The sequence below is a fragment of the Quercus robur genome, chromosome 10 (genome assembly GCF_932294415.1).
Source record: "Quercus robur chromosome 10, dhQueRobu3.1, whole genome shotgun sequence".
NCBI classification, from domain to species: domain Eukaryota; kingdom Viridiplantae; phylum Streptophyta; class Magnoliopsida; order Fagales; family Fagaceae; genus Quercus; species Quercus robur.
Genome location: NC_065543.1, coordinates 39,749,786 through 39,764,822, shown reverse-complemented (window position 1 = coordinate 39,764,822; position 15,037 = coordinate 39,749,786). Strand labels below are relative to the sequence as shown.

The window sequence follows — 15,037 nt, the reverse complement described above, 5'->3', positions numbered from 1 at the left end:
TTAAGATAATAATAAAAAATTGATAAGGAAATAGTATTATGATGAAATGTAGTGTAAAATAAATAATCTAATGTGGGGTATTTTGAAAAGTAAGTATATAAAATAAAACAAAATAAAAAAAGTTATTATGCTAAAATAGACAAAAATATTTGCATGAGTTGATACAAATGCTTTAATATAGTAAGAAACAATGGCGTTTTGTGTCTTTGCCTTTGTTAGTAGATAATTACATTATAATATATTACGAAACAATGATTTTGTGTATTTATCTTTGTTGATAGTTTGTTAATGCTAAATAGATTTTTATTTAAAATTTCATATTTTTATTTTACTTTTACTTGGCCCCCCCCCCCCCCCCCAAAACTCGAAATTTTGGGCCCGTCCCTGCTTTTAAACTAAACTAATGAAATTAGTCCAAGTGTAAATGCTTAATCAATTTCCATTGAACAAAAGTTATTCTAAACAAGGCATAACAAATGTAAAGCACAATGGAAATAAGGGAAAAGCAAGCAAACCAAACAAAATATCAAGAAGTGTTTTGGAGAAGGAAAACTTGTAACACTAGGTGGAAAAACCTCTCCTTCGACCACTAGTTGGAAATCTCTACTAGACAAGATAGTTTGCAGTATAGAAGAACACTATGAACCCTCTAAGCCCACAAGGCTATATGTACTCAAGCACTCCAAGTTTTAGCTAGCAACTGACTGCTCCGTGTCCTTTTTCTTTCTAGCTTACCAGAGAACCTCCATTGAAGCACCAATGGAAACACCACCAGAATGAATTGGATTCTGAATGTGGCTTCTTAAGTTTCCATGAACCTTCACTCACTCATAAGGTTTGTGTGTTTGGACGAGATGAAGGAATACAATATCTCAATCAAAGATTGAAAAATATGGAAAAGAGATGGTGTAGACACCTCATTTTGTACTCCTTACAACTTGAACCCCCATTCCCTAATGACGATAACACTAGAAGGTTTAGGGCTGGTCTAGGGCCTAGCTATGAAAACTCTTTAGTTGAAGGATGATTTTGGAAGAAAGAAAACCTTGTAGAAACCTAAGGTTGCGTACGCATCCTTAACCCATGCATACACAACTATGAGCATGTGTACGCACCTCGGTTTTCAGAAAGTTATGTAAGACAAGTTTTTATGGAAAATGTGGTAGAGTTAATCCCACATTGCTCGGGGAGAGCTCCGCCCCTTCTCTTTGAACACTATATAAAGGCCTTACAACCCCTTTCTCAAAAACACATAATTTATTCCAAAAAAGTGATTCAAGAGAAACTTTTTACTTTGAAAAGAATCCTAAAATTAAAGTTTCTTGGTTGGGATCTATTCCAGTCTAAAGCCTTCTAGTTAAACTTACTAACCTTTTAAGTTTTTTGTTTTGTAGATTTATTGAGGGGAACGGTCAAAATCAAGCGCTAGAAGCTTTTGTGTGAGGTACTTGTTCTTACTTTTATCTATTTTCTTTCTTGTTTTTATTACTGTCTGTATGCTTTAATCATCTTTTGCGTAGTTTAGGTTTACTGTTTATTGATTAGAAATCATGCTAGGTTGTTAGATTAGGTTATGATTTGTGTTACCTGTTGTGTTTTTGGGTAGGGATGTGTATGCAGGCTTATGCATGTGTACACATCTCCATGACCCTGCGTACGCATGTTTAACCCAGAAACCTATAATTGTTTGTTTTTGCTTTCTTTTATGTTTAAATGCATGTCTTAACTTCTGTTTAGTTTATATCTCACATGATTAAGTCCTAGGTCAATAGAATAACATGTTTACTTGATTTTGCTTAGGTTAAATGATTAAGGTATATGTTTGGATGAACACTATGAACTCGCATAAGAAAATGAACATGCATTGATATATATGTGCTGTGATGTAGTATGGTAAGTCATTTATAATCACATGAACATGCATTTGGCTTGTTTGTTTAAACATGATGTGATGAATATGCTAGACTAATGCCATATGTTTGGGTGATTGAATATGCATGTGATATTGAGTTGCTTGTTGCCTTTGGATATAAAACATGAATTGCTTGGATGAATATTAGGATCTTATGCAATGTGTTGAGATGCCATGTTTTGTATGTTAGATGCCATGTTTTGTTTTTGTTTGGGTTTTTTTTTGGTTTAAGGGGTTAAGGATTATGTTTGATGGCCAAAATTATTTTTGGAGTAATACTACGAGTGTGTTTGGATATCGCTTATTTTGCTGAAAGTATTGTAAATAAAGGTAAAAGTTAGTTGAAATAATACAGTGAGACCAATGAATAGTGCCAAAAAGTGCAGTAGGGCCTATGAATAGTAGCAAAAATAAGCTGAATGGTGAAATAATTTTCATTTTTCATTTCCACCCAAATGCGCACGTAAACACACACTGTGTGTGCGTTTGGATACCGCTTATTTTGCTGAAAACTGAAAATTGAAAACAATAAAAAAAATAAAAAAGTTACTGTTTGAGCTTTGGTTATTGTTCATATGCTTGATTGCACTGTTCATGTCCCATGAACAGTGTAAGAGGTGCTAGACTTAAAAAAAAAAAGGGCCAAAAACCCAGATGCATAGTCCACAAACGCAAACCATACGAAGAACATTTTTAAAACAAATCTTATGCAACAATTTATTATTAGTGGGTAAAAAAGTGATGTCAATATTGAGCTAAAATTAGAATTAGTAACCGCTTACCGCTTATCACATGAGATTTGTTGTGAAATTATTATAAAAATGTTGTGAATTTAGTTTTACTCTTATTTCTATTTAATCAAAATTCTTGTAATTTACAAGTCAGGGTGGCCAATATAGGGTTATTCTACCATACCCCCTAATAAAAAATGTGAGAAAAGAAATTAGGTAACCACTGAAAGTGATAAAAGTACAATCAATTGTGATATTGGTGTTGCTTAATGTGATAATGAAACCATTACATGTGAGAAAAAAAAGAGAACTGTCGAATGTAATAAAAGTATAGTCACATGTGATGTTAGTATTGCTTAATGTGACAATGAAACTGTCAAATATGAGAAAAAAATTAAGGTACCACCAAATGTGACAAAAATATGGCTAAACATGATATTGGTACTACCTAATGTGAGAATAAAACTGTTAAATATGAGAAAAAAATTAAAGTACTACCAAATATAATAAAAGTATGGCCAAATGTAATATTAATATTATTTAATGTCACAATAAAAATGTCAAATGTGAAAAAAAAAAAAAAAAAAAAGGAAGAAACTGTTAAATATGATATTTTGGTACACTGCCATTTAAGAGTAACTACTGGTGGTGGGCACCGTTAAAATTTTTTTCCCCCTAAAAAAAAGAAGGAAAAATTTGCAAGGATTTACGTACAATTATTTATTTATTATAGTATATACGTACCTTTTTTTTGGGCAAGTCAGGTCCCGTGACATTCCCGAGCTACTCTGTTTGTCACAATGTAACCTGGTCCTATTTCTAAAAAATAAAATAAAATAATAATAATAATAATCTGTTCCTGGAACGAAAAAGAAAAAAGAAAAATAAAACAAAATTGAATAGAATGGTGAATGGATATTCTTTTCGGGCGGGCTCTCCTCTAAGTCCAAATCTTTTATCCTATTTTTCTTATTTTATTTTATAATTCATTAATAAAAATTTGTTATGTATTCATTTAATTAATTAAATATTACCCCTTTCAAAAAAAAATTAATTAAATACTACTATTATATTAATGATAATATTAATAAGTCAATAATGATAATATTTTATTAATTATATTAACATATAACAAATTTTTTGATAGAATATAGAATAAAGTAGAAAAAATAAGACAGAAGATTTTAAATTCCCTCTCCTCCCGTTATAATATCTCCAGTTTTATCGTGTTTTTACCCAATAAATCCTAAGCTTAATAATATGCCACATAATTCTCTCTTTCAACCCTTTTCAGTTTTCAATAAAAATTGTCTGGGTTTGCTTCGTCGTTCTCTACTTCCAGTAAGCCGAATGCGTTGACTTTATTAATCGATTTCACTTCCACTTCCTGTCGCAAGCGAAAGAAAACCTCGACGACCTGGTGGCGGAGAAGGCTCGGTTGCGAACGGTCTCCCAGAAGGATCCAGAAGGCTGGGTCAGAAATTAAACGCCTCTTGCCCTTGCAAATTACCCTAAAGACGCTCCACTCCACTGTGTTTCTTCTTCAAAACCTAATTTCTATTGTCCTATAAATTATCAGATCCAACAAGAGGTTTTCGTTTATCGGAGACGATGAATTCGAAAATGAAGGAAGCCGAGTCATGGCCGTCAGATGAACTGGAAGCGCTACTTGCAGGAAAATTGAGCAAGAGCCCATGTTTGTCTCTTGCAGATTCACCATCGAAATCCAAGTCAACGCCGCCCCAATCGCATCTCGCAGATCCACCATCAATAGCATTACCGAACCAAGTTTATTTATTTTTCTGGCACGCATATAGTCCAGTCATGTATACCTTGTATGAAATTGACATACCAAGACCTCTCCCACCTCCTCCAGCAAAAGCTTCTCAAGACCTGATGCCAAGCCGACTCAATCCAATGCTCAAGCTTAAAACCGGCAAATACCCTGACCGCATGTGTTGTGTTCAATTGGGCTCCAATTTGTACTTTTTGGGTGGCGAATTCAATATCACTAACCCATACATTGATGAAGATGTAATAAAAGAACTCAAGAATGTAAAACGGGATGTTTTTCCGCCAGACGTCTATATTTTAGACCTCGCCAACCCCCACCCCTTAGACTCTGATTCTCGGAAATTGTCACCCTGGAAACCAATGAACAGTGGAAAGGCCAGCCCGCGGGCCTTTGTGGCAGATGGGAAGATTTACGTGATTGGAAGCACCATCCAAATGAATATCATTGACAAATCTAAATTGAAGGACTTAGATCTCGAAAGCTTTGCTTACTTCGAGGTTTATGATCCTGAAGTTGATATGTGGAACATCTTGCCAAATCCCCCTATTCGAGATATGATCACCAAATGGGTGGGGCATGCTGTTGTGGGAGAGAGTCAAAAGACAGCTCTTCTTACAGCATGGCAGAGGGGAAAAGAGTGTGTATATTTTTTCGATCTTGGCAAACATCAATGGAAAAAGTATGCAAGCCTCCCTTCCTACCCTGGAAATTTCTCGGGTAGGATTGAGTATGTAGAGGATACCGTTTATGGATGTTACGGTAACACAATAGCTGCTATTGCTCCATTAGAAGCAGAAGAGGAGGAGGAGGAAGAAGAAGAAGAAGAAGAAGAAAATGAGGTGCATGAAGAAGAGGAGGAAATAGAGGAGGTTCACAGGTTGCTTAAGCATCACGGCCTTCATTTAGTTTCAGAGGAGATGGGTATGGATGCCATTTTTTATGATCGTCTGCCCTGGAGGATGCGTAGGGCTATGGATGGTCCTCCGCAATGGCAATCGAGCTTGCTTCACTTGGGGAATAGGTACTTTTGCTATGTAAACACTGGCATGCTTCCAGTGTTTAGTGACATTAGAATTGTAATTTTTCAGGCCCTTGGAAAGACGTACAAAGCAGATGCCACTAGACTTTTCAGTGCAAAATTCTGTCATTCGGCGCATTATAATGTCAATAACCCAGGTGAAGGTATCATTGATGGTTTCTTCTCTCCTGGGTCAATATCTCTCGACCAGCCAGAAAATCTTGACTCATTAGTGAGTGACACTGGGAGTGAGTCGAGTGACATTGAGGATCTCTCCTGAATTGGTATATCTTTCATGCCCTCTTGTTCTTTTCTTTATTATTCTTTCTTTTCCTATATTTCTTATTTCTTATATTACATTTAGGGCTAATTGCAACTTGTTCATGTGGGATTTGGTCAAAATTTAAGTTACTTATTTATGGTTTGAAATTTGGCACTTTGTCTACTTGATACTCCGTTAGAAATCCGTAACCCACCTTTTTGACTTTCTCTATTAGAAACATGAAAAACATAACAAAATTAAAGAAAACAAAATCAAAAGGTGGCTTTCTAAAAATTTAGAAAGTTGCTCAAGAACTTCAATAGAACACAAAAATTATCCAATTGAACTGTTGCTAAAACTCTTCATAACAATAATACATATCTAAAACCTACTAACCTTGCATACAAATTAGAACAACACAACAAAATTAGCCAAACATAGAGAATAATCACTGATTAGAGATAATAAATGAAAAATTGGACAAAATTAGTGAAGTACAATGAAACCTGAAACCCCAACCCCACCTCTCTATTCCTTCATCCAACCTTCCATCTTTTCTCTCAACAAAACAACAAACCCTTAAAAAAGAATCCCAGTATTGTCCATCTTTTCTGCCACAAAACAACAAACTCACTTGAAAAATCGAACCTTTTTACATTATCTAGTCAAACGAAAACAAAAATAAGGAGTGAGTTCTACAATATACCCAGCAGTAGCATTGTACAACATCAGAATTTTTTTTTTTTTTGGTGTGTGTGTGTACTGTTTTGTACCCATCAGAAATTAAAGGAGAATTATTCAAAATTAAAACACCAGAATAGAAACCAAAAAATTCCAACTCGATCTTCACATGCCTTCAACAACTCTAACCTTCATGCACAACTGTTTCCCCTTCAAATGCTAGATTGAAGCAAGGAGGCACTGCCTATGGTGGTGGGTCTAGTGACAAACAGCAAGAGGCAGAGCAAGGAGGCTCCACCATGGGTTTGGGTCGGCATGATAGAAAAGCTCGGGGTTTAACAGATCAGGGGAAGGGGAAGCCACTACCGATGGTGGTAGTGGCGATTTGTGGAGTAGAACAAGCCTTTGAGGCTTTCGGCCATGGGGTCTTGTTTAGGAGAGAGAGAGAGAGAAAGAGAGTTGGTTACTTGCCTGAGAGAAAGATAGAATGGCCCAGTGGTACAAATTGATACGAATATCTGTATCTGATAGAGAGAGAATAAAACATCATCTTTTAAGAGCTCAAAAATGTCAATTTTTATGTTTTATTGAAGTTCTTGACCAGTTTCTAAATTTTTACAAAGCCACCTTTTGATCTTGTTTTCTTTAATTTTGTTATGTTTTTCATGTTTATAAGGGGGAAATCTCAGAGGTGGGTTACTGATGCAGTTCATTTTTAAATCTATCTGTTCTTAGTTTCTATTGTATAATAAGTAATTTCTTGTTTTACTTTTTAATACCTTTATCACTTGTTACAAAAAGTTAGTTGGTTGATACGTTGTTAGTGATAAGTGCAATAGCCTATTATTTAGTTAGAGGCTTTGGCCAAATCACATAGCAGTCCCATGTAGGTTCTTGTAACTAACTTGTCAGTTTGCTTATGTAACTATAAATAAATAAGGCTGCCTTCATTATAACTAGTTGAATTTGAATCCAAGAAATCTACCTATGAGGTATTATTTCAAGAGTGTGTCTCTTGAAGAGCTAGTTCATTTTTTCTTTTCTCTAAGCAACTTAGCTTTCTAAAACATCTTTCCTTTTCATCTTTTTTCCTCCATCAGTTACGGACTCCTAACATAACAGACCTCAGGTAGGTAAAGTGTTAAATTTTAAATTATGGATATGCAACTTAAATTTTGGCATTGTAATAGCCCTTACATTTATATGTTAAGTCACATAAAAATGATGTTTATTATTTAATTTATTTGAAATTAAATGATTTGTATTCCTTTTATTTTTATTTTTTTTGAGAAACATTTTATATTTTCTTTTATGTTTTCTAATAGTTGGTAAAAACGTGTAACATACCCGTGCAGTTCGCAAACATACGTGACAATTTAAAATACTCATGTCTGTTTAGGGTCCGTTTGAATACAGTTGAAAATTAAAAACTGAAACTGAAAACTGAAAAACACTGTAGCAAAATAATTTTTAAATGTGTAAATAGTATCATGAGACCCATTTTTAATGAAAAAGTTGCTGAAAAGTGAAATTTGTGAGTCTGTAAACAGTACATGATGTGCACTGATTGGTTGAAAAAAGTTTGAAAAGTCTAATTTTGCGGCTACTGTTCATTTAACAGTGCATGAACAGTAGCCGCAAGTCTCAAAAACACGTGAAAAAAAAAATGGAAAAACACAGACGCAAACATTTCAGCTGAATCCAAACGTAGCCTTAAAGTCTATCTTCTAGTATTGTTGAGAATGTAAAGTTTTTCATTGGTTAAACTTTTCAGTTTTGTTGCATATCTTGGACAACAGTGAAATGATTAGATAGGATGGTTTGATCTATGCATTAATGTTAGCAATTAAAGTATATATAATTTGCATTGGCTTCTCTTCTCTTTTAATAATATTTCATTCACTACTTGGCCCAAAATTGCTTGTAAATTAAATTTAAATTGTTTATGACTTCCGAAATGGTTTGCTTGACCAATGACATTGCATAAACACATCATCTTCTCTATTTTCTTTTGGCTCACACCAATAGAACAATATTATGAAAACAATAATTACATCTTAATTAATAACAGCTTCTTAAATCTTAATTAAAAAAGTTCCCTCCTAAATATCTGCCTTGTGTATAAAAACCCTTTGAACCTAAAGCTTTCCTTCATCCCTCTTTCTCTCTATCTCACATGCACACATTAACATTGATACAATGGCTTTAAAAAAATGTGATTATCTTATTGGCCCTTGCTTTAGTCTTAGAGAATGCAATAGCAACAAGGAACCTAGGAGTTATGCAAGGATACAACATAGCAGCAATGCTTCAAAACTTTGGAGAGCTTGCTCCGCAACTCGAACTTTTTCCCCTTAGACCTCCAAGCACTTTGTATATGACGATGTGCCAATTCAGCTGCAAGGCATTTGGCACACAATTATGTGTTATACTTGGGAAGCTTCTGTTTTATTCCGAGGGTGGGTGCATGATTTTTATGCTTTTTGGTGTTGTTTTATTGTATCAGCTACACAATATATGATCCTTACGAATGAAGCATTTACTTTTGTATGGTTGAGAAAATTTTAATCTTATGATTGCAACATTTTAATTATCTCATATATTTTCAATAATGTTACCATTTGAAGAGATATACTTATTGTTTCTACTTAGATCTAATGATTACAACATGATTATGCCAACAATATAGCATTAATATTGAAAAGGATAATTTTCATATTTGAGATGAATTCATTTTACAATAAATCTACTAACATAACAAAAATTCACAACATTCATAAATAAGCCTACAACCTCACACATGGGCATCACAATATGCAATTTGAATTTTTATAAGAGAAATGATATGTTCACAATATTTTTACAACAAATCATAAGTGGCAAATTGTTACTGATTGTTATTGTTGGGGCAAAAAAGTAATCTTAGTGTTAGGTTCAAATTTGAACCAATAACAACTAACCACCTATGATTTGCTGTGAAAATGTTGTAAAAAATATTGTGGATGTAGTATCTCTCTTTTTATAATGGTCCATGTGTGAAGAGGATGTAAATTTGGTGCTGTTGTGAATTTTTGTTGTGTTTTGAAAGGAATTAACCGTTGAAATATAAAGCAAAACTGATTTGGAAACTCCACATATTTGGTATAGAGCGTTGGGAAATTATATATGGTCATATTTTTCTGGTGAAACACAACTATATAAAAGCTTTTATTGTGCAAATGATTTTAACATTTTTTTTACTTAGGAAAAGGTATACTGGTATTTCTGCTCCATTCGGCATCACACTCACAATTGGGTGGAACTTGGTGTGTACCTTCATCTTAATTCAGATTCAACAGCGACCCACCCCATGTATTGAGTTCAAAGTTTTGATAGTGAGATTTTGTATCTTATGAAATTTTAGGCCCGAGAAGGATGGTTTTGATAAAATTTTAATAATGAATTGGGCCAAAGATGATATAGACAAGAAGAAAAAAGTTTGATAGAGTTCAAGGTTTTTAAGCCCACTAAAAGCCCACATATTTGATGCGATCACGAATTTGTTTAAAACCAATTTTAGTTTAATCAAAATCTTTGACTGGACAGTGATCCAGATTATGAAACTTTTGATATTTCTAATCATTGATCTAGGATCAACGTATCGGCATTGCTTGTAAACTCATTTGCTGTATTAGTTTACTTTTTACTTAATTTTTTTCAATGTGATGCTAATCAATTCATTCAGATAAAGGCATAAAGAATAAATGTAGATGATCTTTACATCTAATATAACGTCTTAAACTGTTAAAATTTCAATTCTCTTATGAGTTACTATATCTCTTGGCCTCCCTACTTGTGCACCCATTTAAGTCTTTTAGACTTTCCCATGCACAAACTTCATGTATATATATATTGCAACAATCCTAACCCCATTTGAGTACGTACCAGTAGCAGCATTCTCTCATACCCAATCTATCTCAATCTCATGGCCTACTCTTTCAACCTCTTTCTCACACTTTTTCTAACATTTTCGATGACCTTCATAGCCATGGCAGGACCTCTCAACTCTCCCTCAACCCTTGCAACTCGTTTAAAATTGGACAATCCAAATAACTGCTGGGAATCGTTGTTTGAGCTCCAATCATGCAGTGGAGAAGCCATATTGTTCTTCCTCAATGGCGAGACCTATCTTGGATCCAACTGTTGCCGTGCCATAAGGATTATACAACGTGAGTGTTGGCCAGCTATGATGGGATCCCTTGGCTTCACTGAGCAAGAGGGAGATATTCTATTTGGTTATTGTGATGCTTCTGAAGAAGATGATAGTACCTCTGCTCAAACATTGCCACTACCGTCATCAACACCAATTGAAGGCTAAAAAGACTAGTTTCTCTAAATTAGCCTCATAGTTTCCCCCCTTAATTTGATATTTCTAATAATAAAAATGTTGTCCTTATTGTCCTTGTCTGTTTGTTTGTTTGCTTTTTTTTTTTTGAGTGACGATTGTAGCGTTTGAGATGCTCAAATATGGGTATGTAAATCAATCTCGTCTCACCTATGCAAACTAATAAGAGATGTTACCATATATCTTATATTAAGTTGATTTGTTAGTTTCAATCTCATCTCACCCGTTTGTTTCGACATTAATATTTTCTAGAAATTGAGTTATTTTTCAAATAACATTTTTAGGAAGACTATCTTATTTTCTTGTATTTGACAGTAACTTTTAAAATGAGCTTAAAAGAATTATCAGATGTTTGGTATGCACTATATATTTTTTAACATTTCTTGTATAATTCAAAACATGTGCTGACACATATGTTGTGCAAGGTAACTAATGGAAACAATATAAATTAAAAAACTAAGTATCAATTGGTTTTAACCGATGTTATAACTGTAAAGATAATTTGGCATGCTCAATATTAAACTAAAATAACATGACAGCATCTCTATCAAATTAATTATCAATAATTTTCATGTTATCGAAAAAAAAAAAAAACAATAATCTTCATCAATGCCGATAAAGAAAATTCCTTCAATGTTTATATAGTTACCTTTCCTAAAGCATTATCTTGCCCAGATTAATATCTATAGTCATGAACTGATATCTTTGAGAGAATAGTTAAATAGGTTTCACAATTCGCATCCACAGCAGATATGCTAAATGCCAAATATTTGACACATATGACACACCAAATACCAAAAAACCCTCTTTATGAGATGTTTCAAATCTCATAATTTTTGCCACATGTGAACAGTACTGTTCCAAAAAAAGTTTTTTATTCATTTCTCTCTCATCCTTTTTGACTTTCTTTCATCTCTCTCTTTCATTTGTTGTTGTTGTGTTTGATGATGATGGTGGGAGAAGTTAATATATTATTTTAATGTGTAGTAAATACTCACGGATTCACAGTCAATTAGTTATCTGACCAATCACATGTATTGTGACAAAAATTACCATGTCTAGCAATTCATCCAATCCATGCTGTCAGCACATCAACCAATATTAATCAAACAAGTACTAAATTTGGCGTATATATTACCCTGATTGATTCTGACTGAAATGTTCAAGAATATTTTGACTGACATGTTCAAGAACAACGAGGTCAGAAAGAGAGAGAGAGAGATGTTTACTAAAAAAAATTAACTGAAAATAATCTCTAAAAAATAAGTTATATTTTTAAGAGTTTTTTTTGTTGACTAAAAAAAGTTTCCTTTTGATCTATTTTTATTTATGCTACCAATTATAGGAAAACTATTTTTATATAAGGTTTTCCAATGAAAAAAAAAGAAGGATTAATGTATAAAACTAATAGGAGACGTTACCGTATGTTTCTATAACATGACAATTTGAGCCTTCTAAGTTGGAATGTTTTTTTACACAAATTTTTCTATGTTTTGAATTTGGATTGGGAATTTAGAGGTGGGATCTTATTTAAAGTTTTGGGATTCAAAAAATTAATTTCTTTCTTTTGTTTAGGTCAAGAAGGGATTTATTTAAATAATTTGCCTATGAGATTTTCAATTTCAAGCATCCAATGCATCAATTCCCCAATTCAGTGTTCATAGGGAGCATGCTATTGCTACTGTACAACAAAATTTACCAACATAAACATTTCATACCATCACCATTGCTCAATTTTGTTTGAAACGAAGGATATCCATTTTAAGATGTTGATTTTATACTGATACTTTTAGATGCATGAAAAACAAAAATTTTTAATATTAATTAACCATTTAGCAGAGAATGTGACAATTTTTCTCCTCAAAAGTTACTGCTTGATTTAACCAAGCAGTACAATGACGTTCAATCAACTGATTTAAACCCTTCCTAAAGCCATTAAATGAAAGGAAAATGGAAAAAAAAGAAAGAAAGAAAGGTGAGTTACAAGTTTAAGGGCTACATCTATGGTTGAAGAAGCTGTGCCTTGGCTTGTCACAAATGGACCACCACTTGACATTAATTCCTAGAAATCTTGATGCACTTTCAGCTTCCTGAAATCTTACTGACCAATGACAGTTATTGAAACCCATCATCTACTATTAGCTCCTTTTTGATTAACACAATTAAACCCCTTTATCATTACAATGGTTAAACATCACATAGTCCTTTCCTCTCCCTCATCACTAGCTCTATATGTTGCTTCCCACTTCTTAACTCTTACATATCTCTCAGTCTCTCCCTCTCTCTTTCACACACACACATCATTTTCCAATGGCTAGCCAAAAATTGTTTGTGTTACTATCCCTTGCATGTCTCTTGGCAATGACAAATGTGACTGCAACCAGAGACTTGTACATTAAGCCTGGACACAGGCTTGCAACAAGGCCTGAAACCAGTAGTGAAGGCTTAGTCCCTTGCTGGAATGCGCCTTGGGAGCTCAAATCCTGCCCAAATGAGATTGTCATCTTCTTCCTCAATGGCCAAACCGATATTGCCCCAGATTGTTGCCGTGCCATCACTATCATAACACATCATTGCTGGCCTGCCATGCTCACTTCGCTTGGTTTCACAGCTGAGGAAGGCAATATTCTAAGAGGTTATTGTGCTGCAGAAGCCTCAGTTCCTTCTACAGCTCCTCCTCTTGGCTTGCCACTGCCTCGGGCTTAGACATTGGGGGCAAATATCCCGTGCAAGGAGTTTTCAGTTAAAATGTTTCTAGACAGTTTATTAGTCCTTTTTCCGTTACTATAATGTCTGGGATGTCATGTCCTTCTCTTGCTTGGTTTTGGTTAGTTTTTTCATGGAATATTTCCTGAGGCCAATTGGGTGTATCTCTGTTTTGTTCCTTGGATCCATGTTGGGGGTTTTTGATGCGGTCCAGTCTTCAATGTAATAATAAACCAAAAAATAAACTTCTTTTTCTGTGTCAGCTATATATACATCTCATCTTTTCAAATATATTTTATCATGAACTAATATTTATGAACTCAAATTAGATTAGAGTCTTTTTGATAGTTCAGAAATTTTTATTAAGACCAAAGCAAACAATTACAAGAACCAGCTAGCAGGTACAATTACAAACAGAATTACAAAGCAGACTCACATCTACTCTAACCTAACACAGCCTCACTGTGAACATAAGATCTCAGTTGGGTAGACTTTATCAATATTAGAACTCTCAAACAACAAATTGTAAATTCTTATTGGGATTGAATGTCTCAATGTTCAAGCTAGCATGTACATAATAGTTTATACAATGATTTTTAAATTCGTTAATAGCATTAGTGTGCTAAAAGGTGTTCCCAAACGGACCCTAAAATGCAGTACAACCATACTAAAGCTGGTACAAGCATGGACAATGCCCCAGCACTATTAAAATGCGGTAACACCTCCCATCAAAAAAAAAAAAAAAAAAAAAAAAAAAGCGGTAACACCTGTGTAAGGGAGAGAGCACCCAAAAAAAAAAAAAAAATTCTTAAGAATTTATTGTTCAGAAAATCTTAGAGCAGTTGTTCATGCACTCTTTAGATTGTAGATCTTGCTTATGATTTTAAAAGAAGGGAGCAGATTCTGAATTCTTAGATTGCATGTTTTATTTTTGGTTAGTCATGTCTAACCTTACATTCTTGGACTTGAGGAGCAATGATACTCGCACATCACCAGTTTCACACTCTCCATACCCACTGGACCAACTGTAAAAAAAAGGGGTAAAATCTGTTGCACACATGGCCGTAGACACAGGTGAAAACAACTGAAATCGTGAGTTGAAGACATGTCCATACACCAGTTAGTTATTTCTTATGTTCCGTTAATTGCAAGGACATTTGAAGGTGGTTATAGAATTCTAAGTTGAGATCCAGGTGATGATACCCCACAAAATTGGAAGAATTGAAGCATTAAACAGGGCTCATTGTAAGCTGTTGTTCACTGAGTACTGATGCTATCTAGTCTGATGTTAAGATGCAAGCTTGGTTATTATTGGAAGCTCATATCGTATTGGTGATCTTTGTTTGTTGAGGCTTGCAATTTTGTAGCTCTCTAGTTGTTTCTGCAGCAATGATCTGTTCTAAAATGGCTACGCAATTGGTTTGGTAAGTGCTTCAAAAATAACACTAACCAATTCACCAAAAAAGATCTTTTTTTTTTTTTTAATGTCTATGTCTGATTTATTTAATCTTAATCATATATCTCATATTTACACTTTTTTAATGAATT

At 34.0% G+C, this 15,037-nt stretch overlaps 3 protein-coding genes across 4 annotated transcripts; all 3 read left to right on the top strand.

The window, feature by feature from the left end:
- The first annotated feature begins 3,914 nt into the window (after positions 1-3,914).
- LOC126703327 (uncharacterized) lies at positions 3,915-8,913 on the top strand. 2 transcript variants are annotated; one of them, XM_050402293.1, is made up of 2 exons: positions 3,915-5,740; positions 8,643-8,913. In XM_050402293.1, exon 1 carries the CDS (start codon positions 4,255-4,257, stop codon positions 5,734-5,736), a length of 1,482 nt encoding a protein of 493 aa, XP_050258250.1. In that variant the 5' UTR covers positions 3,915-4,254; the 3' UTR covers positions 5,737-5,740; positions 8,643-8,913. The 2 variants fall into 2 exon arrangements, with proteins under 2 accessions (XP_050258250.1, XP_050258251.1); XM_050402294.1 differs by lacking the exon at positions 8,643-8,913 and adding an exon at positions 6,623-7,354.
- A 1,513-nt stretch (positions 8,914-10,426) lies between these two features.
- LOC126704143 (egg cell-secreted protein 1.1-like) lies at positions 10,427-10,756 on the top strand. The gene has a single exon (XM_050403170.1). The coding sequence runs from the start codon at positions 10,427-10,429 to the stop codon at positions 10,754-10,756; it is 330 nt and encodes a 109-aa protein (XP_050259127.1).
- A 2,337-nt stretch (positions 10,757-13,093) lies between these two features.
- LOC126704142 (egg cell-secreted protein 1.4-like) lies at positions 13,094-13,489 on the top strand. The gene has a single exon (XM_050403169.1). It carries the CDS (start codon positions 13,094-13,096, stop codon positions 13,487-13,489), a length of 396 nt encoding a protein of 131 aa, XP_050259126.1.
- The last annotated feature ends 1,548 nt before the right edge of the window (positions 13,490-15,037 follow it).

Bases quoted from the DNA above. Each gene is read 5' to 3' on its own strand.
- LOC126703327 (XM_050402293.1), top strand. From the start codon at position 4,255: ATGAATTCGAAAATGAAGGAAGCCGAGTCATGGCCGTCAGATGAACTG.
- LOC126704143 (XM_050403170.1), top strand. From the start codon at position 10,427: ATGGCAGGACCTCTCAACTCTCCCTCAACCCTTGCAACTCGTTTAAAA.
- LOC126704142 (XM_050403169.1), top strand. From the start codon at position 13,094: ATGGCTAGCCAAAAATTGTTTGTGTTACTATCCCTTGCATGTCTCTTG.